The sequence below is a fragment of the Mustelus asterias genome, unplaced genomic scaffold (assembly GCF_964213995.1).
Source record: "Mustelus asterias unplaced genomic scaffold, sMusAst1.hap1.1 HAP1_SCAFFOLD_69, whole genome shotgun sequence".
NCBI lineage: Eukaryota > Metazoa > Chordata > Chondrichthyes > Carcharhiniformes > Triakidae > Mustelus > Mustelus asterias.
Window position 1 is genome coordinate 510359 of NW_027590131.1, and position 26718 is coordinate 537076.

Here is a 26718-nt window from a genome sequence, read left to right on the forward strand (position 1 = left end):
GGGGATTCAATGATTGTAATGAAATTCAATCGCCAAGGAGGGAGGGGTGGAATCTCTTTTGATGGCATTTGTAATTGCCTGGCATTTTTGTAGCGCGAACGTTACTTGGCATATCGCAGCCCAGGCCTGACTGGAGTCTAGGTTTTCTTGCATATGTGCACTAATTGCTTCAGCATCTGTGGAGTTGCAAATTGTGCTGAAAACAGTGCAATCGTCAGCAAACACCCCACATCTGAGATTAAGTTACAACTACGATCACTGATACGTCTTTCTCCTGCCAGAATATTGCCACGGCCCAAAGCATTTACAGTTTACATTTACTTTGGTTATTTCATGATATCATTTGGAGTGAACTGAATTAGCTAAGGACTGACATCTGTGATGACAGGGACCTCAATAGACAGTCACAATAGATCATCTACTGGCTCCTAAAACAGAAAAGGCTCGAAAATCTCAGCAGGTCCGACAGCATCTGTGGGGAGAGAATAGAGACAAAGTTTCGTGCCCAGATAATCCTTCGTCAGAGCTCTGATGAAGGGTCATCTAGACTCGAAACGTTGGCTCTATTCTCTCCTCACAGGTGCTGTCAGACCTGCTGAGATTTTCCGGGGTTTTCTGTTTTTGTTTCACATTGCAGCATCCGCACTATTTTGCTTTAATTCTTTCTTTCACCTCCGGCGTTCTTCTGGCTAATAATATTTGCCAATGTTTCAGCTTTATCTTTTGTACTGGAATGTTCAGACATACTGAAACATATTTAATTTAGGACGTGGATATTTGGGGCGCCTAATACTCCAGATGGTTAGTTAATAATTCACACCAGCCATGGTCGAATCCGGCAGGGATGCAGAGCTTTGGATCCGATTCATTAGATTTCGGGTCACTTCCCTCACGCTTGTTCTGCTGTTTGCTATAAAAGCATTCCCGTGTTGAACCTTCACCAGTTTGACACCTGTTGTTGAGGTACCCCCGGCGCTATCAATGGCATCCCCTCCTGCACTGTTCATTCACTAGGACTGATACACTGGCAATAGCAGAGCAGATGATATGCTGGGCCGTGAAGGTCGAATACAATTCTGCCGCTCCTACTGATTGATCACACTGTCTAATGGCTGCACAGTTTTGACTCAACTGATCTGTACAAAACCTATCACATTTAACTCGTTGGTAAATCCACACAACACCTGAAGGTAAGTCAGGACTTTGCCTCCTAATGGAAAGTTTGTTGGTCACTCCGACAACTTTGACCATGTACATCTGGAACAGACAGCCTGATCAGGAGGAGGTCAAGTAAGTTAAACCTTTTGTTGATTCACTCACCGCCTGCCGCAGACCCAGTGCAGCAGCTATGCCCTTTAGGACGTTGCCAGCTCATTCAGTGGTGGCGCTACTGAGCATGACTTGTTGATGGATATTTCAGTCCCCACCCAGAGTATATTTCCTGCCCTTGCCATCCTCAGTGCTTCCTCCAAACACTGTGTCACATGGAGGAGCAGTTGTTCATCAGATAGTGGGCATTGTAGGCTGAAACCAGCAGGCAATTTCATTGCCACGCTTCCAACCGGATTATGAGACTTCAGGGAGTTCAGACTCAATGTTGAGGAAATCCAGGGCAATCCGCTCCCCACTGGATGTCTTGTGGGTCTTTCCTGTCAGCGGGACAGGTCATACCCAACAATGATGATGGTTGTATTTGGGACATTGTCTGCAAGTATGATGTTAAGAGGTTCATTGTTTCAGGGTACTGGTTGACTAGTCAGTGGGATAGCTTTCCGAATCTTAGCACTGGCCCCACATGATGAAATTTGTAGGGTCGACAGGGTTGGGAATGTAATTGTAATTTCCGGGTGAATCATTCGGTTTCAATACTTTTAGACTTTGCAGTCATTTAATAAAACTGAGTTGCCTGTTAGACTCTTCAAGACGTAATCGCACTGTTTTAGAGCTGGGGTCACACGTAGTCCAAACAAGGACAGCAGATCTCAGTCTACCATCGACATTATTGATTGGGATGGGTTTTTACATCAATGGATAATGTTTTCATGGTCAGCATTACCGAAACGAGATTTCAATTCAAGATGTATTAGTTGATTTTCATTTCCAAAATCTTCCATACTGGTTATTTGAAAGCATGTGCCCACAGTATTAACTACGTGCTCAGGGACGCGCTCAAGCTTGGGGCAGCCGCCGCCAAGGCACAGTGGGGAAAGGCCACCGTGTAAAGCGTCTCAACCGAGGCAGACCGAGGGCCGGGTAACTGCAGAATACCCTCGGCCTGGGTAACTGTGTGCCAACCTGAAAAATAACGGCACACAGAAAACTCTGACACATGTATCTAGTTTTAAGAAATGAAATGTAACGGAATGTAATGTTTTTGTAAATGAGCACGGTATTGGACTGTAAAAATGATTCTTTTTTACACTGTTTATGACATTTGGATTTGTAATTTTGCAATGTTTTATTGGAGAGTTTTTTTTTGTGTGAATAAAGTATATTTTTGAAATAAAAAAAATTAGTTCTGTTAAGGGAGTGTTAGTGATTTGCTGCAGTCTATCTTTTACGAGGTGCACATGCTGACATTGTGACGTGGGAGGAAATATTTTTAAGAACAAATTCCATGCAAATCAAGTGGGTAGCTTCATTCTCGATGGTGTCGAGCTGCTTAGATAATGTTGGACACAATAATCCATGATTGTGGAGTGTATTCCGTCACGTTGCCCATTTTTGTCTTGTGGATTATTCACAGACTTTGGGAATTCAGGAAGTGAGCCTTGCAGCAAATTCCCAGCCTCTGACTCTTCTAGTTAAGGTTGTGTTCAATTGTAACCCTCATGGTTGTTGAAGTGGGTTTCCGCAATGGTAATGTGACTTAGTGTCAAACAGGGATGGAGTTGTGTGGCAGGAATATCACTGACCATTTAGTAGACTGGATATTGTTCAGTTCCTGATATCTGAGGAGTTACAGATTAAGTTGTACATTTTAACATCAACACTAAAACACCTCCACTTCTGACCAATTGATAGCAGATAGGTCATGAAACAGCTGGATATATTTTCAGAGAACACAGGACGTTGAGGAACTCAAGTATGAGGGCCATGGGTCTGCTAGGATTGACCTCGAACAATCGCAACTATCATTGTGCTAGGTATGACTGCAGCCATTGCAGAGATTTAGCGCAGTTCCCATTCATTTCTATCGTCTTAGCATTTCATGACAGAGTTCAATCAAATAATGTTGTGATGTGAGAGGCAGACACTCGTGTTGGTCCATGAATGGACCAAGGGTTTAATGAGATCAGGAGGCAAGTGATACTGGCAGTACCTAAAAGAAACTTCAATTATCATGTTATTAAATGCTTAAAGTGTATTTATCTATGTTACAAAGAGGCTTGCATTAAGAATGCAATGTAGTGACCGTGGAAATCCCGTCGTTGTCACGCTCCAGCGCCTGTTCAGGTACATTGAGGGAGAATTTTGCATGGTCAATGCACCTAACCATCACGTCTTTCAGACTGTCGGAGGAAAGCTGAACACCCGACGGAAATGCACACAAAAACTCGGCAGCACGGTTCCAAAGTAGTTAGCAGTGCTGCCTCATAGCGCCAGGGACCTGGGTTCAATTCCCGACTTGGGTCACTGTGTGGAATCTGCACAGTCTCCCCGTGTCTGCGTGGGTTTCTTCCGGGTGCTCTGGTTAGGTGCATTGACCATGCTAAATTCACCCTCAGTGTTCCCGAAAAGGCGCTGGAGTATGGCAACTAGAGGATATTCACAGTCACATCTTTGCAGTGTTAATACAAGCTTACTTTTCACAATAATAAATAAACTTTAAAATGTGGAGAACATGCAGACACCACGTAGAAAATGACTCAAACCAGGAATCGAACCCGGGTTCCCAGCGCTATGAGGCAGTAATGCTAACCACTGTGCCACTTTGCCGTCCCAAACTGCAAAGTATCTGCAACTTTAAGTCACTGGCAATGACTCATTTTATCTCTGCCACTTAGTGGGAGGAGGTTTGTGGGGTGCAAATTTTCCATATGGATTTGTCCTGTTTTGGGCAAATGGGATAGACATTTTTTACACGTTGTTGGGTAGATGCCAGCATTGTAGCTGTACTGGAACAGTTGTCTTTTTAGGAGAGCAGCAAGAGAGACCATAGCTTCTTACTGTTCAGCAAATTATTCTTCCTCTAATTTAATCAGGTCTGCGAAGTGAAAATGGGCAAAATCACTAAACCCACTATATCCTGGACTTACATGACTTTCTTTCACACCAATATGATCGCACGCTGCAAACATCAGACAGAGTCTCGCCACTCCTTCAATCGCCTGTTCTAGTCTGTCCCGGTAGAATTTGGTCAACAGCAACAGTTGGTCATCTTCACAGTTTGTCAAGAACTCAGTGATTTTAGAGTTTGGATCTGTGAACAGAAATTGGAAAAAAATGAAACACAATGAGTTCCTATCTGGACTGTTTTAATTGCCCGTAAACTTAAAACAACCCACTTAAATGTCATGTGAGCCATGTTATCAACTATCTTTCAGAAAACATTCATGATATTTATCTCATTTGTGAATAAAACCCATGTATCCAGCTGACCTCCAAATCACTTCATACCCCTGGTTAGTAAGAAGCAATTCACATCAACTTTCCAATATCAATTACCTTTTTTGCAGGAAATGTTTTTGCGTCTCGAAGCATTTTTCAATTTCATTCCTGAAAGGTTTTGCCTTTATTTTAACTGCAATCGCCACAGCCGGGATTGGTCTATTCAGGAGCTTGTCTCGCTTGTAACATAACTTCTATCCCTACATGCTCTTGTCCTCTGGACATAAAATCCAACATTAAATTGTTTGTTTTACTTTATGCTCCCTTTTCACGATATTTTAACAATCTATATTCAGGAATTCCCAAGGTTCTGGAGAGCTTCCAAGTTTCTAGGTTTTCCACATTTGGAAAGGGCCCTGTTCTATCCCTTATTGAAAGTGAAGGACCTGATATTTGCCTGCATTTTAATCTATTTGCCACAAACGTGCCAATTCACTTAATTTACTGATATTTCTTTGCATATTGCCAGCTATATTGACGACAATGTTTCAATAACTTTGTGTCATAATCAGTTTTATATATCCATTTTTTTATTCCATCATCTCGGCTGTCAATAAATTTGGTTAGTAATTGTGAGCCTAACACAGATGCTTCTGGAACACAGCAAGTTGCATCCTGACAGTCAGCCTAAATCACCATTTACCTCATCTCTATCCCTTGCTTTTCCACCAATTTCACAATGAGGTCACAAATTTGCCTTCAATTGCATGACAGAAATTTAAAGAAACTCTGTCCAAATTCCTTCTGGATGTCCATGTAAATAATGCTCATCGACATGCACTAGACATTGCTTTCAGCACAACTTCATTATATCAGTTTTACTGGTTTATAATTTGCTGCCGCTATATTCTTCTCTGTTCCTTGTGTGAACTGCAGGTTCATGAATGAGGTCTGGATTCATTAACAGGACGGTGAAAACTTGGGAGTGTTTTCTGAACCTACCATTGTCCAAAGTCAATCTTTTTGAAGATATTGGATATACTCCGCTGTTGAAACCTTCAGCCATTTTTGTGACAGGTGTTTTCGATTCTGGTGCTCTGAAATAGACAAATCCAGAGCAGGGTTAAATGGAAACTGTGAAGTGAAAATGCCTTGTTTGTATCTTTAAGCAGCAATGTGATTTCCAAAATTTATATGGGGACAATCTTTTAGTATTTACAATCTCACAAACACCATGTAGATATGGTAGATCTGACGGTGACCCCACAACCTTGGTACTGCCTCTTAAAAAAATCATCTTGATTTCATTTGCCCTTGAAAATCCCTGGCCCATGTCCAGCCTCCTTTTCTCCAAAACACATGACGATAACTTTACCTGATAAATGTAGACACACCTTTCTTGGAGCTTGTTTGAATACATCTAACTAGGTTTCCACCTACACCACAATACTGAAACAGCTCGTATCAAAGTCAAACATTATATTCTAGCAGAAATAAAATGGTCAGTGAAGTATCTTCAGCCGACTCTACGTCTCTGAAGCCTTTGGCACAGTTTGTCACATGATCATCTCTTCACTGCCTTCCAGCTGGGTGGAAATTGTCCCTGTCTGTTTGTTTATCCAGTAAATCGCACAGCACATATCACTGGCATTGGTTTATCTTCCGAATCCCATTCTCTGGACTCCCACTGGGTGGGCTATCTGTTTATCATAAATGTATTGCTTGCCAGCATATAAAAAATAGTGTTACACATGCAAGATGATCTTACAAGCTGCCCTGAAACTTGTTTCTTGTATCCTAACTTGCACCACGTCTCATTAACCCTAGATCCTTGTACACCATCTGGATCGAGCTTCTCAAATATACCCACTGACTCAAACTTCCCAGCCAGATATTATAGCCCAGCCTTAGATGTTGGCAATATTTCCGCACTCCTGAAAGTTTGGCCAGTCCTTATTTGGATTCTTCTATACATGGGCCCCTTGCCTTCAGCTGCCAAGAGACTACGTTCTGGAGTACTCATCCCAAACATCTTCCAGCCTGTGGAACTCTTTCTTTAATTGAGATACTCATGAAGAGCTATGGATATGAACAAACTGGTTTAGCATTGGGAGATATGGTGGCAGAATGGTTAGCACTACTGTCTCACATCTCCAAGGACGTGCCTTCGATTCCCGGCTTGGTCACTGTCTGTCTGGAGTTTGCACATTGTCCCCGTATCATTGCGGGTTTCCTCAGGCTGCTCCGGTTTCCTCCCACAGTCCAAAGATGTGCGGCTTAGGTTGATTATTCATGCACGATTGTCCCTTAGTGTGGCGGGATGTGTTAGTTAGAGTGATTAATGGGGTTACTGCGTGGGGTTGTGGGGATAAGTCCGATGCGTGATTGTTGTCGGTGCATACTCGATGGGCGGAATGGCCTTGTTCTGCACTGTCGGGTTTCTATTATTTCTGTGAGGTTTCTGGGTGTCCTTCTTTCTACTTCTTTTGTATCTTGGGATACGGCATCAAGTCGGCAGACTACCAGGGGAAAATTGAAACGTCAAAACACAATCTCTGTAAAGAGATTCAATGTCTATCCCAGACCTTGCAATGCCCTCCAGGTAAGGAATTTCTCGCTCATGCCGGTGAACATGGCATGCTCCCCTTCCAGGGAAACCAGCAGTAAACCTGGCCACAGAAAATGAGTAAATTGTCTGAAGGACAACCCCATCGAATCTTGACTTCCTGGAGCCAATAACAGCCTACAATGCCAAAGCAGGAACGGGAGGGGCTTATCTCCTGTTACCGCACATCCTCCCCATCTTCACATCCACCACTCCCCCCTTCGCTTCATCTACTGCGGGTGCACTGAGATCGGAAACGGGGGGCAGAACTGCAAAAATTAACAAATTAACATGCTTTTCAGAAAACCAGAAAATGTGTGTAGTCAAGGTGAACTTCCCTTAAGGTTATTCCATGGAATCCTAAATGCCTCAAAATAAGCAGGAATTCTGAATGTGTGTGAACAGAAGCAACTGACAGCTCTAAGTGATTGCTCCTTGCAACATCCCTCCAATATAAGTCCACATGGTGAGGAGGATTCCGATAATTTGAACCCTCAAACTGGGATTGTGTCTGTCTGAATGACAACGTTGGGGGGTGGGGGGGGGGAGGGGCGGTTGGGAGGAGTGAGAGCGAGGGAAAGGAGTGGACTCCATGGCAACATCGTCCCCAGGTTAAACACTGACTCCAGTCTGCCTGGGTTCCACACTGTCTGAATACAGTGACTCCACTCCTCGCCGGGTTACACACGTTTTAATCGCACTAAGTCCATCCTCTCGGGTTACACAGTGACTGATCCCACTGACTCTATCCTCCTCGGGTTGGACATTGTCTGATCTCAATGACTACATCTTGCCTCGTTAACAAACGTCCTGATATTAATGGCTCCATTTACCTAGGGTCACATAATGTCTGATCTCACTGACTCCATCCTCCCTGGGTTACACACTGTCTGATCTCACTGACTCCATCCTCCCCGGGTTACACACTGTCTGATCTCACTGACTCCATCCTCCCCGGGTTACACATTGTCTGATCTCACTGACTCCATCCTCCCCGGGTTACACACTGTCTGATCTCACTGACTCCATCCTCCCCGGGTTACACACTGTCTGATCTCACTGAATCCATCCTACCCGGGTTACACACTGTCTGATCTCACTGACTCCATCCTCCCCGGGTTACACACTGTCTGATCTCACTGACTCCATCCTCCCCGGGTTACACACTGTCTGATCTCACTGACTCCATCCTCCCCGGGTTACACACTGTTTGATCTCACTGACTCCATCCTCCCCGGGTTACACACTGTCTGATCTCACTGACTCCATCCTCCTCGGGTTACACACTGTCTGATCTCACTGACTCCATCCTCCCCGGGTTACACACTGTCTGATCTCACTGACTCCATCCTCCCCGGGTTACACACTGTCTGATCTCACTGACTCCATCCTCCCCGGGTTACACACTGTCTGATCTCACTGAATCCATCCTACCCGGCTTACACACTGTCTGATCTCACTGACTCCATCCTCCCCGGGTTACACACTGTCTGATCTCACTGACTCCATCCTCCCCGGGTTACACACTGTCTGATCTCACTGACTCTATCCTCCCCGGGTTACACACAGTCTGATCTCACTGACTCCATCCTGCCCGGGTTACACACTGTCTGATCTCACTGACTCCATCCTCCCCGGGTTACACACTGTCTGATCTCACTGAATCCATCCTACCCGGGTTACACACTGTCTGATCTCACTGACTCCATCCTCCCCGGGTTACTCACTGTCTGATCTCACTGACTCCATCCTCCCCGGGTTACACACTGTCTGATCTCACTGACTCCATCCTCCCCGGGTTACACACTGTCTGATCTCACTGACTCCATCCTCCCCGGGTTACACACTGTCTGATCTCACTGAATCCATCCTACCCGGGTTACACACTGTCTGATCTCACTGACTTCATCCTCCCCGGGTTACTCACTGTCTGATCTCACTGACTCCATCCTCCCCGGGTTACACACTGTCTGATCTCACTGACTCCATCCTCCCCGGGTTACACACTGTCTGATCTCACTGACTCCATCCTCCCCGGGTTACACACTGTCTGATCTCACTGACTCCATCCTCCCCGGGTTACACACTGTCTGATCTCACTGACACTGGCTATCTAGATAAGTCTTAAACGTTCCCAGTGTGTCCGCCTCCACCACCTTGCCTGGCAGCGCATTCCAGGCCCCCACCACCCTCTGTGTAAAATACGTCCTTCTGATATCCGTGTTAAATCCCCCCCGCCCCATCCCCCCCCTCACCTTGAACCTATGACCCCTCGTGAACGTCACCACCGACCTGGGAAAAAGCTTCCCACCGTTCACCCTATCTATGCCTTTCATCATTTTATACACCTCTATTAGGTCTCCCCTCATCCTCTGTCTTTCCAGTGAGAACAACCCCAGTTTACCCAATCTCTCCTCATAACTAAGCTGCTCCATACCAGGCAACATCCTGGTAAACCTCCTCTGCACTCTCTCTAAAGCCTCCACGTCCTTCTGGTAGTGTGGCGACCAGAACTGGACGCAGTATTCCAAATGCGGCCGAACCAACGTTCTATACATCTGCAACATCAGACCCCAACTTTTATACTCTATGCCCCGTCCTATAAAGGCAAGCATGCCATATGCCTTCTTCACCACCTTCCCCACCTGTGACGTCACCTTCAAGGATCTGTGGACTTGCACACCCAGGTCCCTCTGCGTATCTACACCCTTTATGGTTCTGCCATTTATCCTATAGCTTCCCCCTACATTATTTCTACCAAAATGCATCACTTCGCATTTATCTGGATTGAACTCCATCTGCCATGTCTTTGTCCATATTGCCAGCCTATCTATATCCTTCTGTAGCCTCTGACAATGTTCCTCACTATCTGCAAGTCCAGCCAATTTCGTGTCGTCCGCAAACTTGCTGATCACCCCAGTTACACCTTCTTCCAGATCGTTTATATAAATCACAAACTGCAGAGGTCCCAATACAGAGCCCTGTGGAACACCACTAGTCACAGGCCTCCAGCCGGAAAAAGACCCTTCCACTACCACCCTCTGTCTTCTTTGACCAAGCCAGTTCTCCACCCATCTAGCCACCTCCCCCTTTATCCCATGAGGTCCAACCTTTTGCACCAACCTACCATGAGGGACTTTGTCAAACGCTTTACTAAAGTGCATATAGACGACATCCACGGCCCTTCCCTCGTCAACCATTCTAATCACTTCTTCAGAAAACTCCACCAGGTTAGTGAGGCATGACCTCCCTCTCACAAAGCCATGCTGACTATCGTTAATGAGTTAATTCCTTTCTAAATGCACATACATCCTATCTCTAAGAATCCTCTCCAACAACTTCCCTACCACGGACGTCAAGCTCACCGGCCTATAATTACCTGGGTTATCCTTCCTTCCCTTCTTAAATAACGGGACCGCATTAGCTATCCTCCAATCCTCTGGGACCTCACCTGTGTCCAGCGACGCGACAAAGATTTATGTCCGAGGCCCAGCGATTTCATCTCTTGTCTCCCTGAGCAGCCTTGGATAGATTCCATCAGGCCCTGGGGATTTGTCAGTCTTTATATTCTCTAAAACACCTAACACTCCCTCCCTTGTAATGGAGATTTTCTCTAACGGTTCAACATTCCCCTCCGAGACACTCCCAGTCAACACATCCCTCTCCTTTGTGAATACCGACGCAAAGTATTCATTTAGGATCTCCCCTACTTCTTTGGGCTCTAAGCATAATTCCCCACTTTTGTCCCTGAGAGGTCCGATTTTTTCCCTGTCAACGCTTTTGTTCCTAACATATGAATAAAATGCCTTGGGATTCTCCTTAATCCTGTCTGCCAAGGACATTTCGTGTCCCCTTTTTGCCCTTCTAATTCCTCGTTTGAGTTCTTTCCTACTTTCTTTGTATTCCTCCAGAGCTCCCTCCGTTTTTAGCTGCCTGGACCTATCGTACGCCTCTCTTTTCTTTTTGACCAGTCCCTCAATTTCCCTGGTTATCCACGGTTCTCGAATACTACCCTTCCTTTCCTTCTTAAGACTGATACATTCCCTTCATTGTATACACAGAGTGGGATAGAACAGGAGTCGGCCCTCGCACATGCAGTACCACTCAGTTAGATCAGTATTCTACGCTATTTGCACAGATGGGTATTGAAATCCAACATATAATCAGCTAAAGAATCTCTTGGAAATTGTCAGTTTCCAAACTGAAGCAAGTCCGATTTCCCACCAACCAAAAAGGAAACATCCAAATTATTACAAGTAATCATATATCTCATTACCTAAGTCTCTCTATTACATTTCATATACCGCCCAACTAATATTATCACCACCGATGTAAACTCGACAAATGGAACCGGCAATAGTGAAGCAATTAAATGCTCCCCGCTGTTTTTCTGTTTGATTATACATCACCGTTGTAAAAAAAAACAAGCTGCGCTATTTCCTTATTCGACCGGTTATAACAATGGTGCTTCATTCTAAATTGCATTTTTTGTTGTTTTTGTCATTCATTACTTTGTTTCTTTTCAATCCATTCGACGTCTCATTTCTTTTGTATCATTATTGGGCGATGTGGCATCTTGGAGGCCAGGAAATCATCATATTGATGGAATGTCAGAGAGGGAACTGAACATTCAGACCCTGGAAATCAATGTTATCATGGTTGTTCCATGTCTCACCTCCATTTTCGAGGCATTGCTAAAGAAAATCGTGAATGCAAAAATATCGACATCAGCCTTGAAAGTCTATTTGTATCAGCTTGCACAGAGCTCTTTTGGCAGCTAACTACAGATTTCTGCAACTCTTTTTCCAAAGAAACTTAGTCCGGTATAATCCAGCTCTAATTTAACATGAAATCAGCATGGCCTTCATTCGCTATCACATGAAATAGTTTATCCCCGACATGGTTACATGATAACTTGATCAGTTCTTAATCAGCTGAAATCTATTCAAAGACAAAACAGTTTATATGCTCTATGCCATTGAAGTCCAAGAGTGAATCGGCTGCAACAAGTCTGACCTTGCTTTTCGGGTTTAACGGGCATAGTTTTAGACTGGGAATGAAGCTTGTGGCAAGATAATCAACAAAAGGGAAATGGCTACTTAAAAACGTTCTCACCAATCTACCAGTTTCCGATCTATCTGTCCATGATATTATTTGCGGTAGTGACGAACACTCAGTCCTTGTGGAAATCGGAAATCGCCTATAAATTTACAATAGCCTGTATCGTCATTTGAGGCACTATCAGTGTACTAAGTGGGATATGTTTTGAACAGATCAATACTCTCAAGATTGGGCATCTCTGACGTATTGTTGTCCATCATCACAAACATAATTTTGTCAACGAACGAACTGTAACCTCAAAGCCCTTCACGGCCCCACTTTGATCTTGTCACTGAGCCAGGGGATCAATCCCGGAAGAACAAAGTGTTTCGGAGAGCATGCGAGGAGTCGCACCAGGTCTCCGTCAAAGTGAGGTGTCAACATTGTGAAGCAACAAGATGTTGAGTCACATGACCCAAACCTATACCGGCATCACCCTGAGGTTTCTCACATCACAGAAGCCGGTCTTCAGGAAACTTAATTCGCTGCATGTAATACATATTTTCTGAAGTGGCTGAACATATTAGATACCCCAAAATATATGTGTTCTAACAAAAATGCACCATTATGTCTGTTATTATAGTCAACAGCTTCCATGGAGTACTTGGGCGGTTGACTTTGTGTTTCGTCATTGGGGGAGATCAGTGCGCAATTCCCAGGGATAGTGGTCAATTGGAGGGTGAGATAACAATGGAGGCAGTGGCGGTGGTTAGTAAGGATCTCGTGGTCAGGTGGTAAGCCATGGGGTGGTCAGTGGGGGAAGATAGTGGAAGCCAGGATTTCAGAGATCACTGGTGGATGTTGTACAGTGAAAGTCAGTAAGGGATGTAGCTGGAGGGAATTCTCAGAAGATAGGTGGGTAGATCAGGGTAGAGCCATAGAAAAGATGCAACCCATATTGACCATGCAAGTCTGAGGACACGCAGGCATCCTTTCTAATCCTGTAATTAAGACGCAGATCCGCATAGCCAACTCGGATAGCGAATTCCAGACATCCACGACCCTGAATCAAACAGATTATCCACATGTCCCCTCTAAACACTCTGACACTTATCATGAATCTATGTCCCATGGTTTCAGGATTCTCCACAAAGAGAATCAATTTTATCCTCCATAATCGTAGAATCCTACAGTGCAGAAAGAGGCCATTCGGCCCATCGAGTGTGCACCAACCACAATCCCACCCAGGCCCTATCCCCATATATTTACCCACTTATCCCTCTAACCTATGCACCCCGGGACACTAAGGGGCAATTTAGAATGGCCAATCAACCTAGCCCGCACACCCTTGGACTGTGGGAGGAAACCGGAGCACCCGGACGAAACCCACGCAGACACGGGGAGAATGTGCAGACTCGGCACAAGCAGTGACCCGAGCCGGGATTCGAACCCAGGTCCCTAGAGCTGTGAAGCAGCAGTGCTAACCACGGTGCTACCGTGCCACCCTATCTCTATATAATCTATCTCTTCCCCTCATCATTTTGTACACCTTTGTTCCACGGAAAATAACCACAATCGGTTTAATCTCTCCTCATAGCAACAGTGTTCTAGCCCTGGCAACATTCCTGTAAACCTCCTCTACATTCATTCCAGAGCAATTACGTTCTTACTGTAATATGGTGACAAGAACTGCACGCTATATTTCAGTTGTGGCCTCATCAGTATTTTGTCCAATTCCAACATTACATCTTGACTTTTACATTCTATACCTCTGACAATAAAGGAGAACATTCCCTATGCCTTCTTTACAACCCTGTCGACTTGAACTGTTGCATTTAGGCTCAGCGTACTTGTACACATATTCCCATATATTGGGTAATCTCCAAAACTGCTTTGCCTCCCTAATTGCATGACTTCACACTTCTTCGTGTTAAAATCCATCTGCCACTTTACCGCCTACTCCACCAACCCATCTATATAATTTGGAAATTATAGCTACCCTCTACACTATTCACTGCTCGGCCAATCTTTTTGCCATCTGCAAATTTCCAAATCGTGCCGCCACTTTCATGTCCACATCATTAACATGTAACACAAACAGTAAGGGGTCGCAAAAGCGAGCATTGTTGAACTTTTTATCCAGTTTGGCACATTACACTGTACACCATGTGTTTTAACACTTTTCACCGATCTGCCATATGGGACCTTGTCAAGCGCCTGGCTAAGTCCCGTGTACACAACATACACAGCACTACCTTCATCATCCCTTCTTGTCATGTCCTCAAAGAATTCAATGAAATTCGTGAGGCAAGATCTTCCTTTGACAACTGCACGTTGACCATCCCTGACAAGTCCGTGCCTTTCGACATCTCAATTAATCCGCTCACTCAGGATCACTTCTAATTATTTGACCACCACCAATTTAAGGCTAACTGGCCTATAATTGTTCGCATTTCCCGCGACACCCTTTTTAAACAATTGAACTAATTCAATTGTTTAAAAAAGGAATGGGGCGGCACGGTAGCACAGTGGTTAGCACTGCTGCTTCACAGCCCCAGGGACCTGGGTTCGATTCCCAGCTCGGGTCACTGTCTGTGTGGAGCTTGGAAATTCTCCTCGTGTCTGCGTGGGTTTCCTCCGGGTGCTCCGGTTTCCTCCCACAGTCCAAGGATGTGTGGGTTTGGTTGATTGGCCATGCTAAACATTGCCCCTTAATGTCCTGAGATGCGTAGGTTAGAGGGATTAGCGGGTAAATATGTAGGAATATGCTGTTAGGGACTGGGTGGGATTGTGGTCGGTGCAGACACGATGGGCCGAATGGCCTCTTTCTGCGCTGTAGGGTTTCCATGATTCTAAGTTTGCGTTTCTGCAGCCCCCAGTTAGCTCCTGCATATCTAGTGATGATTGGAAAATCATTATCAGAATAGTGAGTGAGATGTTGGCCCGGCTGAGGAAGATGGGCTGGAATTCTGTGGTATGTTGTGTGGTTGTAGGTGGGTGCACTGAGCTGCAAGCGAGGAGGTGTTGTATTCATCAGCTGGTGGGGGGAGGGGCAGTTATGTTGCCCTATTCTGGATGGAGGAGCTAATCTTGTGGCTGAGGGAAATCGTTTTGTCCCATGGAACTCCGAGAGGTTAGTGCACAGGTCACGTGGTGGGAATGGGGTTGGAGTGTAGCGTGGGACCCATGGGGAATTTTAGGCCTTTGGGTGGTCAAGGAAGTTGCGAGGGGGACGGGTGGTCAGGGGGATGGTCAGTGGAAGGCTTGGATAGGAGGTGTTCAGTGTGGTGTTGTCAGATGGTGAAAAAAGTTGCTCTGGGGTGTCATATTTTAAATGGCTTCATTACTTGGTAGAGATCGGTCAGATTGTCAGCCGGGTCAGTCAGCAGGACGGTCAAGTGTTTGGAGGGTGGTCAGTGGGGAGGCGGGCTGCAATGGGATGGTCAGATGGTCTGGATGATCAGTGGGTATAGTGGTCGGTGGTGAATGGTGCTCACTGGCATTTAGTCAGCGACGAGTTGACTAGGGGGTAAATAAATGTGTAGTCCTGAGGAAGGGAGGTGGGGTTTACTCGAGGGGCTCATAATAGCTCACGTGGTAGCGTCTGGGTAGGCAGGCGTGGTCTGGTGGGGTCGCACGGAAGACACAGTCAGAGGTGCTCTGTAGATCAGGTGGTTTTCCGTGGGATCCCGTGGAATGTTGGTGGTGTTGAAGTCGGGACAGGGGGAGGGCAACTGATGTTATGTGGGTTTGGCCAGAGGGGATCGAGGGGAGTTTGGCCAGAGGGGATCGAAGGGACAGTCAAAATGTTCGGAAGTTATGTGTGGAATAACATAGAGCGTCATGGTGGTAAGTTAGGATGCCATGTATTGCCAATGAGTAGTCAGATCGGAGGGTGGGGGTTTCAAGAAGGCAGTCCGTTGTTTCTATTGGGTTATTCGATATTGATGGGTGGTCTGTGGATCTATCGATCTATCGATCACCATGTTATCGATAGATGCCTCAGTAATATAGTTACATCTAAGTGTGAAGTGGATTACATTCTTCTAAATTTGTCTAAGTGATGACTACTTAAGGCAGTCTGAACAATCGGAAGTTCGTAATTTACATCACAAAGTCTGGTGGTTCCATCACAGGGCGATGGCTCAATAAAAGATTGAACTTCTCGGGCAATTGTCACACAGGTTTTACCGGGGGAACTCTGCGCCGTGGCCGCGGTGTCCCCAGCATCTTTTTTTTTGGGTTCTGCCCAATTCGGATATCTCAGAGCCCGAAAAGTATGAGCCGGAATTGAATGAAGATAACCTAAAACACTGGTTCAGCCTTAAGCCGGAAGAAAGAGTTGAACATTGGACACGTACTTAAGAAAGAACATAACCGGTTCAGAGAGGCGAAGAAAATGTTGATAAAAATGGTACCAGAAATGGCGATCTTCAGTTACATTGGTAAGTATAGCAACATGGAGAACAGCATTGAGAAACGTTTTCAATAGATGTTTAAAGTTCTGAGCGGTTTAGACGAAGTACAGAGAAACTGTAACTATTGCTGGAAGAATTAAAAATCTTTGGCTCGATTTCGCCGATATCTTCCAAAGAAAACAAATCGATTTGCAGGAAGCAGGGTGACAAGGAAGGCGGGATATTTGGGCCAGATGGATTGATCTTGCACTGTCCGGCACAGGCTCGCTGACGTTCTTCAGTGCTGTTAACCATTCAATAAATCTACTGGACCACTCTGTAAAATGCCACAAATGCTCATGTTTCTTAAATCTCTGTAATAGTTGTTAGTATATTCTGGGTTCTTACCTTATGCTGCGGTTCTTGAATCTGGTTCCAGAGAGTCCTGATAAATTAGTGTACTGCTTACAGCAGATTATCGAACACACCCTGGGTAAAGATTAATTACATATTACAGTCATAAACAAGACCTTCAGCCTGATCAGCACAAACCAGCAACACATTGTAATTTTATTTAGAGCTGGATCCGAATTAAATGGCGCATCATTTTAATTGAATTATTCTGATTATTCACTGATCAATTTTGACAAGGGTGTTCATTTTGTTCCCTGTTGATAGTGATTACATTTCCCCCTGCTCTTTTAGACACACAGTCTACATTTATTGGCTGTGATGTTTTTTTCTCTTTTTATTACCTACTGTGTAATGTCTTTATTATTGGACTATAAACTTTCAAAGAGTTCAAAGTTCAAACATGGTTGCTTTATGGGGTTCTGACACCAGGGGATAGGAAACACTGAGCTCGACCGCTGAAATATATTTACTTTCAATCGCTAGATTTTCACTCCATTTTGCTGCAATTCTATCCGTGTAAATGCTATTTATTGATATTGTTGATGCATTAATCTCTGTACCCAGGCTTCTGTCATATTCCACTGCCCTGAACCTGTGCATTTTCCATCATAGATTATTCTCCCAGCAACAGTAGATTAATGCGGAGAATGTCTTAGAATGGTCTCTAGTTGGTTATCTGCGCTTTTTTTTGTTTACAGCCCAAGATGTGATCAGAAATACAGCACCTAATCAGCCTCAATATTTGGTAATTGGCTTTGTCTGCTGGTTGCAAATTTTGGAATGGAATCACTCAATGTCTGACACATGAGAGAACAGATCCACCAGAGGGAGTGGCAGTATTATCGCAGGAGAGTTGCTGGGAGCCCTCAGAATTGAACTTCTCGGGCAATGTCGTGCAACCCTGACTAAAGGACCTCTGGCCTGTTGTAGGGACATCTTTGGATACCTCACAGTTAGGATGTGAGGCCCCACACTGCATGCCAGACTTGACATGCTCAGACCTAGGAGGTTACGATGAAAATTTATGAAACTTTGTTTCGGCTTGAAGCGGGAATATGACCTCGAATAAAAGACACGCACTTGAGTGAAGCTGTGAAGTTCACAGAGAATAAAGAAAAAAATAGGAAAATCATCCATGGATAAAGGAACTCAGTTGCATGATTACTGTCAGCACATGTAAAAGAGGGGTCGACAGAAGGTTTCGCGAGATGTTACAAACACTGAACAGTTTAATATTAACTACAGATAAACTGTTATCATTGCTAGAATGATTGGGAAGCGTTTATATCCCATTTCACCTTGTTTAAACAGAAACGAAGAAGTATTGAAGGAAAGGATGAGGGGGTACATGGACAAATAGGGGATAGAGGGACTGGCTGGATTGTTCTTACGGAGAGCTAACACAGAGATACTGACCTCCTTGAACTTTCTAACCTATGAATCTATGGAACTACTGCACCAAAACTCGAGATTGTTCAGATTCCCTACATTAAAACAATGTAAAGGTGGTCACAATATTCTGGGCTCTTACCTTGAGCAGCCGTTCCCGCTCCTGGTTCCAGCAAGTCTGAACAAATTAGTATATTGGATTCAACCGTTTATCAAACACACCCTGGGTAAAGATCAGTTACACACAGTCATAAATACGACCTTCAGCCTGATCAGTGCAACTCCTCACCACACCTTTCTCTTAATGCCAGCTGGGTCTGAATTAAACAGTATAATCTTACTGAATCATTTCAATAAATCCGGAATCCATTTAAACGAAGTCATTCGTTCTGTGTGCCTGAATAACAGAGAGTATTTTCCACAGAATCTTTAAGACCCACAGATAAATAGTCAGCAGTTGTTAGATGTTATTATCCACTGTATAACTTATCTATTATTTAATGAGGCAACTCTAGAGAGAACAAGGTTCAAAGAACAATGTACATTTATTGGGTTCAGACGGCAGATGATAGGAAAAACTAATCTCTCGTTTTGAAACATACTTGCTTTCAATCACTAAATTTAAGCGATGTTCAAAATAACGGACATTTTCAGCATTAACTGGAGTGAATCTGTTTCAATTGGTGACAGGATTCAGAAACTTCTTATCCAATTTCACAGAGGACTTCAAATGGCAAGGAATAACGACTGCACCAGAAAGTCAAATATTTCACAATGTCGCTAGGTTAAAATTTGATAATGGTTGCCACACAGCAGAGTCATAAACATGAACTTCAGCCTGCTCAGTACAATTCCTCATCACATTTCTCCCTAATTTAGTGCTGGATCTGAATCACTCATATTTTCATTTATATTAACTTATTCTGATAACTCACTGATCAAATTAAACAAAATCAGTCATTTTGCGTGCCTGTTGACAGTGATACCTCCCCCGGCACTTTCAGCCCCACAGAGAAACAGTATGCAGTTGTTAGATTTGATGTTTTCCTTATTTTATTACTCACTATATAATGTCTTTATTATTTGGCTATAAACGTCCAGAGAGAGCAATGTGCAAAGAGCATTGTTCCTTTATTGGGTTCAAACATCAGAAGGGAGGAAATATGTTGAAATACGTGTTAAAATAAGCCTTTGCTTTTAACCATTAGATTTTTCATTCTATTTCGCTACAATTCTATCTCCATAAACGGAATGTATTTGCATCTTGGCTCGATTTATCTCGGTATCAGGTTTCTATCATATTACCTCATTTATACAGTCTTGAATATGTGCAGTTTCCTTCATAAATTATTTTACCAACTAACAGTAGAGTAATGATTGGAATGCCCTGGAGATGGTCCCTATTTCGTTACATGCGATATTTCTGTTTGTTAAGCCTTGGCTCTGAACAGTAATATTGCAAGTAGTTAATTTCAATATTTTGTTACTATTCTTGTCTGCCGCCTACACGTTTTGGAATGAAATTACTCAATATCTATCCCAGCAGAGCGCAAGTCCACCAGAGACTTGAGAGGGAAAACATCAAAATTGAACATCCCGGGATATTAGCCTGGAATGCTCATCTGAGCACCTCTGGGCCCAGGTGAGGACATCTTCAGATGACTCCGTAGTTCGGGTGCCCCGAATGTCAGACATTATTTTCTGACCCACAAGAAGTTATGATGAAATCATAATCCCTCCATGCCATACTTTCTCATAATGAGCTCCTTATAAATTACACACAAGTTCATTTTCAATTCATTTTTACCCTCTGATCATTTTAGATAAAGACATCGATTACATCGGGGCAGGACTGCGACTGCTGACCTTGGAAGGTACTTGATAGAGTCATTGGCCAGGCTTTAAATCAATTTGGCAGGGGGATGGGAACCTATGTGACTATTCAGAGGTTGGGTCAGCAAGAACAAGTGGAAAATACAGCAAGAATAATAACAGTGAGAGGCAGATAAATCAAGAGCCAGAGACAGATAAGGGCACAGTAAAAAATGTAGGAACGGGACAAGAAAAGTTAAAATGCTTACCTTAAGGTGTTGTACCTGAACGCGCGGAGCAACCCAAACATCATGGAAGAATTCGCTATGTGGATAGATGATATATTTCATATTGCAGACTCAATGCTCCAGGTGACCAAGAATGGGAAATAAGCATTGAGGTGTAGTTGGTGTTTAGGAAGGAACGCCAGAGGAAGAGATGGTGGAGTTGCATTGTTGATTGAAGAAGTTATTGATATGATCTTGAGGAAACATATTAGCACAGATGGAGGATATAGTTTGGGTTGATAGGATGAAATGTTTCCCCTCGTAGAGGGTTCAATAAAAAGGAGAGGAAATATTCTACAAAAGGAGAAGGAACTTGAGGGGGGATTTGAGAAGAACTGTTTTCATCCAGAGGGTGATGGTAATCTGGAAACTCACTGCATGAAAGGGTGGATGAGGCGGGGGAACTCTCAACATTTCGGCATTTAGACGAACTATTGAAACGCCATAGCAGAGGTGGCTACAGGCCAATTGCTGGAAAGTCAAAAAAGAATAAATAGGTGCTTGATGGCCGGCAGAGACAAGATGGGCCAAACGGCCTCTTTCTGTGCTGTAAAGCAGCAAGAGTCTGTTACTCAATAACCCGATCCCCAACTTTCTGCCCATTTTAGTGAAGGCTTTTAGTCAGCAATTCACAGTCAGCTGACGAGCATTAACAAAAAGCTGCTGCCCCGATATATCTGAAAACTGTTCGACAATGGATTGACAATGTGATGCTACTTACAGTAAAACAATGCTAACCTCGGCCCGTGGAATCGCGCCGCTCTCTGGATTGAACTGACGTAAACACATAAATCCCAAGGGCACCTGGCCTGTTATTTGTTTTACATTTAATTGCTCTAAAAACTTGCTCTAAATCCTAAATTCGCTGGTTAATAATCAGGCGGGAATATATTTCGGTTCAGGGAACGTGCAACTCCAGAATCATTGTGCTAAATTTAGTATTCAACAGGCTGGGGATAATTTCGCACCTGAACATTCCGTCAGGAATGTGCACGAGTGTGAGCACTGGCAAATGTTTCACAGGAAAAGCAAAATCTTCATTTCCTGGGCTTCAACCCGATTTTTGAACTCGAATCTGGTTCCTCATTATTTTTCCTGGCCAATATTTCAAATTTCTGACCTCTGCAACTCACTTTGTCCCTTGAGCTCTCTCCAACGCCTCCCCAATTCCGCGCACTAAAGCAAAGCTCCGTTATTACATTTGAGTCAGCGATTCTTCACGAACCTAATTCCTTCTTCAGGATTGATTGAATCCTGTGATCCGGGTATCGAGCTGTTAAGGGGAGAAACGAACACGCCGAATCATAGAAACATGGGATAGAAGCAGGGATATGCCCCTGCGCCCTAAGAGCCTGACCCGCCATTCAACATGGACTTAGCAGATTTGCTTATCGCCCCGACTCCACTGCCCTATCTGGCCTCCACAACGGTTGTCTCTGTTGTCGACAGGAAACCTCAGCGTTGAATAAATTCAGTGACCTTGCAATGCCCTCCAGGTAAGGAATTTCTCGCTCATGCCGGTGGACATGCACGCTCCCCTTCCAGGGAAACCAGCAGTAAACCTGGCCACAGAAAATGAGTAAATTGTCTGAAGGACAACCCCATCGAATCTTGACTTCCTGGAGCCAATAACAGCCTACAAGGCCAAAGCAGGAACGGGAGGGGCTTATCTCCTGTTACCGCACATCCTCCCCATCCACACATCCACCACTGCCCCCTTCGCTTCATCTACTGTGGGTACACTGAGATCGGAAACAGGGGGCAGAACTGCAAAAATTAACAAATTAACATGCTTTTCAGAAAACCAGAAAATGTGTGTAGTCAAGGTGAACTTCCCTTAAGGTTATTCCATGGAATCCTGAATGCCTCAAAATAAGCAAGAATTCTGAATGTGTGTGAACAGAAGCAACTGACAGCTCTAAGTGATTGCTCCTTGCAACATCCCTCCAACATAAGTCCACATGGTGAGGAGGATTCCGATAATTTGAACCCTCAAACTGGGATTGTGTCTTTCTGAATGACAACGTTGGGGGGTGGGGGGGGGGGGGGGGGGGGGAGGGGCGGTTGGGAGGAGTGAGAGCGAGGGAAAGGAGTGGACTCCATGGCAACATCCTCCCCAGGTTAAACACTGACTCCATCCTCCCCGGGTGACACACTGTCTGAATACAGTGACTCCACTCCTCGCCGGGTTACACACGTTTTAATCGCACTAAGTCCATCCTCTCGGTTACACAGTGACTGATCCCACTGACTCTATCCTCCTCGGGTTGGACATTGTCTGATCTCAATGACTACATCTTGCCTCGTTAACAAACGTCCTGATATTATTGGCTCCATTTACCGAGGGTCACATAATATCTGATCTCACTGACTCCATCCTCCCCGGGTTACACACTGTCTGATCTCACTGACTCCATCCTCCCCGGGTTACACACTGTCTGATCACACTGACTCCATCCTCCCCGGGTTACACACTGTCTGATCTCACTGACTCCATCCTCCCCGGGTTACACACTGTCTGATCTCACTGACACCATCCTCCCCGGGTTACACACTGTCTGATCTCACTGACTCCATCCTCCCCGGGTTACACACTGTCTGATCTCACTGACTCTATCCTCCCCGGGTTACACACTGTCTGATCTCACTGACTCCATCCTCCCCGGGTTACACACTGTCTGATCTCACTGACTCTATCCTCCCCGGGTTAATCACTGTCTGATCTCACTGACTCCATCCTCCCCGGGTTACACACTGTCTGATCTCACTGACTCCATCCTCCCCGGGTTACACACTGTCTGATCTCACTGACTCCATCCTCCCCGGGTTACACACTGTCTGATCTCACTGACTCCATCCTCCCCGGGTTACACACTGTCTGATCTCACTGACTCTATCCTCCCCGGGTTACACACTGTCTGATCTCACTGACTCCATCCTCCCCGGGTTACACACTGTCTGATCTCACTGACTCCATCCTCCCCGGGTTGCACACTGTCTGATCTCACTGACTCCATCCTCCCCGGGTTACACACTGTCTGATCACACTGACTCCATCCTCCCCGGGTTACACACTGTCCGATCTCACTGACTCCATCCTCCCCGGGTTACACACTGTCTGATCTCACTGACCCCATCCTCCCCGGGTTACACACTGTCTGATCTCACTGACTCCATCCTCCCCGGGTTACACACTGTCTGATCTCACTGACTCCATCCTCCCCGGGTTACACACTGTCTGATCTCACTGACTCCATCCTCCCCGGGTTACACACTGTCTGATCTCACTGACTCCATCCTCCCCGGGTTACACACTGTCTGATCACACTGACTCCATCCTCCCCGGGTTACACACTGTCTGATCTCACTGACTCCATCCTCCCCGGGTTACACACTGTCTGATCTCACTGAATCCATCCTCCCCGGGTTACACACTGTCTGATCTCACTGACTCCATCCTCCCCGGGTTACACACTGTCTGATCTCACTGACTCCATCCTCCCCGGGTTACACACTGTCTGATCTCACTGACTCCATCCTCCCCGGGTTACACACTGTCTGATCTCACTGAATCCATCCTCCCCGGGTTACACACTGTCTGATCTCACTGACTCCATCCTCCCCGGGTTACACACTGTCTGATCTCACTGACTCCATCCTCCCCGCGTTACACACTGTCTGATCTCACTGACTCCACCCTCCCCAGGTTACACACTGTCTGATCTCACTGACTCCATCCTCCCTGGGTTACACACTGTCTGATCTCACTGACTCCATCCTCCCCGGGTTACACACTGTCTGATCTCACTGACTCCATCCTCCCCGGGATACACACTGTCTGATCTCACTGACTCCATCCTCCCCGGGTTACACACTGTCTGATCTCACTGACTCCATCCTCCCCGGGTTACACACTGTCTGATCTCACTGACTCCATCCTCCCCGGGTTACACACTGTCTGATCTCACTGACTCCATCCTCCCCGGGTTACACACTGTCTGATCTCACTGACTCCATCCTCCCCGGGATACACACTGTCCTATTTCACTAACGGCACCCTCCTCAGGAAACACACTGATCTCGCTGACTCCATTCTTCTGTAGATTTATACCGACAAACCCAAATGTTCCATTCACTGTCATCCTGAAGTAAATGATAGTCTTGTTTTGCACAAGCGGACAAAGAACAAGGAACAATACAGCACAGGTACAGGCCCTTCGGCCTTCGAAGCCCGCACCACTCCTTGGTCCCAACACGACCATTATTTTGTATCCCTCCATTCCCACTCTGTTCATGTGGCTATCTAGATAAGTCTTAAACGTTCCCAGTGTGTCCGCCTCCACCACCTTGCCCGGCAGCGCATTCCAGGCCCCCACCACCCTCTGTGTAAAATACGTCCTTCTGATATCCGTGTTAAACACCCCCCGCCCCATCCCCCCCATCACCTTGAACCTATGACCCCTCGTGAACGTCACCACTGACCTGGGAAAAAGTTTCCCACCGTTCACCCTATCTATGCCTTTCATCATTTTATACACCTCTATTAGGTCTCCCCTCATCCTCTGTCTTTCCAGTGAGAACAACCCCAGTTTACCCAATCTCTCCTCATAACTAAGCCGCTCCATACCAGGCAACATCCTGGTAAACCTCCTCTGCACTCTCTCCAAAGCCTCCACGTCCTTCTGGTAGTGTGGCGACCAGAACTGGATGCAGTATTCCAAATGCGGCCGAACCAACGTTCTATACATCTGCAACATCAGACCCCAACTTTTATACTCTATGCCCCGTCCTATAAAGGCAAGCATGCCATATGCCTTCTTCACCACCTTCTCCACCTCTGACATCACCTTCGAGGATCTGTGGACTTGCACACCCAGGTCCCTCTGCGTATCTACACCCTTTATGGTTCTGCCATTTATCCTATAGCTCCCCCCTACATTGTTTCTACCAAAATGCATCACTTCGCATTTATCTCATAGAAATCATAGAAATCATAGAAACCCTACAGTGCAGAAGGAGGCCATTCGGCCCATCAAGTCTGCACCGACCACAATCCCACCCAGGCCCTACGCCCATATCCCTACATATTTACCCGCTAATCCCTCTAACTTACACATCTCAGGACACTAAGGGGCAATTTTAGCATGGACAATCAACCTAACCCGCACATCTTTGGACTGTGGGAGGAAACCGGAGCACCCGGAGGAAACCCACGCAGACACGAGGAGAATGTGCAAACTCCACACAGACAGTGACCCAAGCCGGGAATCGAACCCAGGACCCTGGAGCTGTGAAGCAGCAGTGCTAACCACTGTGCTACCGTGCCGCCCCTCTCGATTGAACTCCATCTGCCATTTCTTTGCCCAAATTGCCAGCCTATCTATATCCTTCTGTCGCCTCTGACAATGTTCCTCACTATCTGCAAGTCCAGCCAATTTCGTGTCGTCCGCAAACTTGCTGATCACCCCAGTTACACCTTCTTCCAGATCGTTTATATAAATCACAAACTGCAGAGGTCCCAATACAGAGCCCTGCGGAACACCACTAGTCACAGGCCTCCAGCCGGAAAAAGACCCTTCCACTACCACCCTCTGTCTTCTTTGACCAAGCCAGTTCTCCACCCATCTAGCCACCTCCCCCTTTATCCCATGAGATCCAACCTTTTGCACCAACCTACCATGAGGGACTTTGTCAAACGCTTTACTAAAGTCCATATAGACGACATCCACGGCCCTTCCCTCGTCAACCATTCTAATCACTTCTTCAGAAAACTCCACCAGGTTAGTGAGGCATGACCTCCCTCTCACAAAGCCATGCTGACTATCGTTAATGAATTCATTCCTTTCTAAATGCACATACATCCTATCTCTAAGAATCCTCTCCAACAACTTCCCCACCACGGACGTCAAGCTCACTGGCCTATAATTACCCGGGTTATCCTTCCTTCCCTTCTTAAATAACGGGACCGCATTAGCTATCCTCCAATCCTCTGGGACCTCACCTGTGTCCAGCGACGCAACAAAGATTTATGTCCGAGGCCCAGCGATTTCATCTCTTGTCTCCCTGAGCAGCCTTGGATAGATTCCATCAGGCCCTGGGGATTTGTCAGTCTTTATATTCTCTAAAACACCTAACACTCCCTCCCTTGTAATGGAGATGTTCTCTAACGGTTCAACATTCCCCTCCGAGACACTCCCAGTCAACACATCCCTCTCCTTTGTGA

At 45.5% G+C, this 26718-nt stretch overlaps 1 protein-coding gene across 1 annotated transcript in view; it reads right to left on the minus strand.

The window, feature by feature from the left end:
- LOC144483454 (NACHT, LRR and PYD domains-containing protein 3-like) overlaps positions 1-17068 on the minus strand; it is a 56273-nt gene extending 39205 nt beyond the window's left edge. Inside the window, exons 1-3 of the mRNA XM_078202146.1 lie at positions 17002-17068; positions 5554-5648; positions 4317-4423 (exon numbers count right to left, since the gene is read on the minus strand). Coding sequence (XP_078058272.1) covers positions 4317-4423; positions 5554-5617 — 171 coding nt within the window. The 5' untranslated portion in view covers positions 5618-5648; positions 17002-17068. The remainder of the gene's footprint in view (positions 1-4316; positions 4424-5553; positions 5649-17001) is intronic.
- Between the last annotated feature and the right edge of the window lie 9650 nt (positions 17069-26718).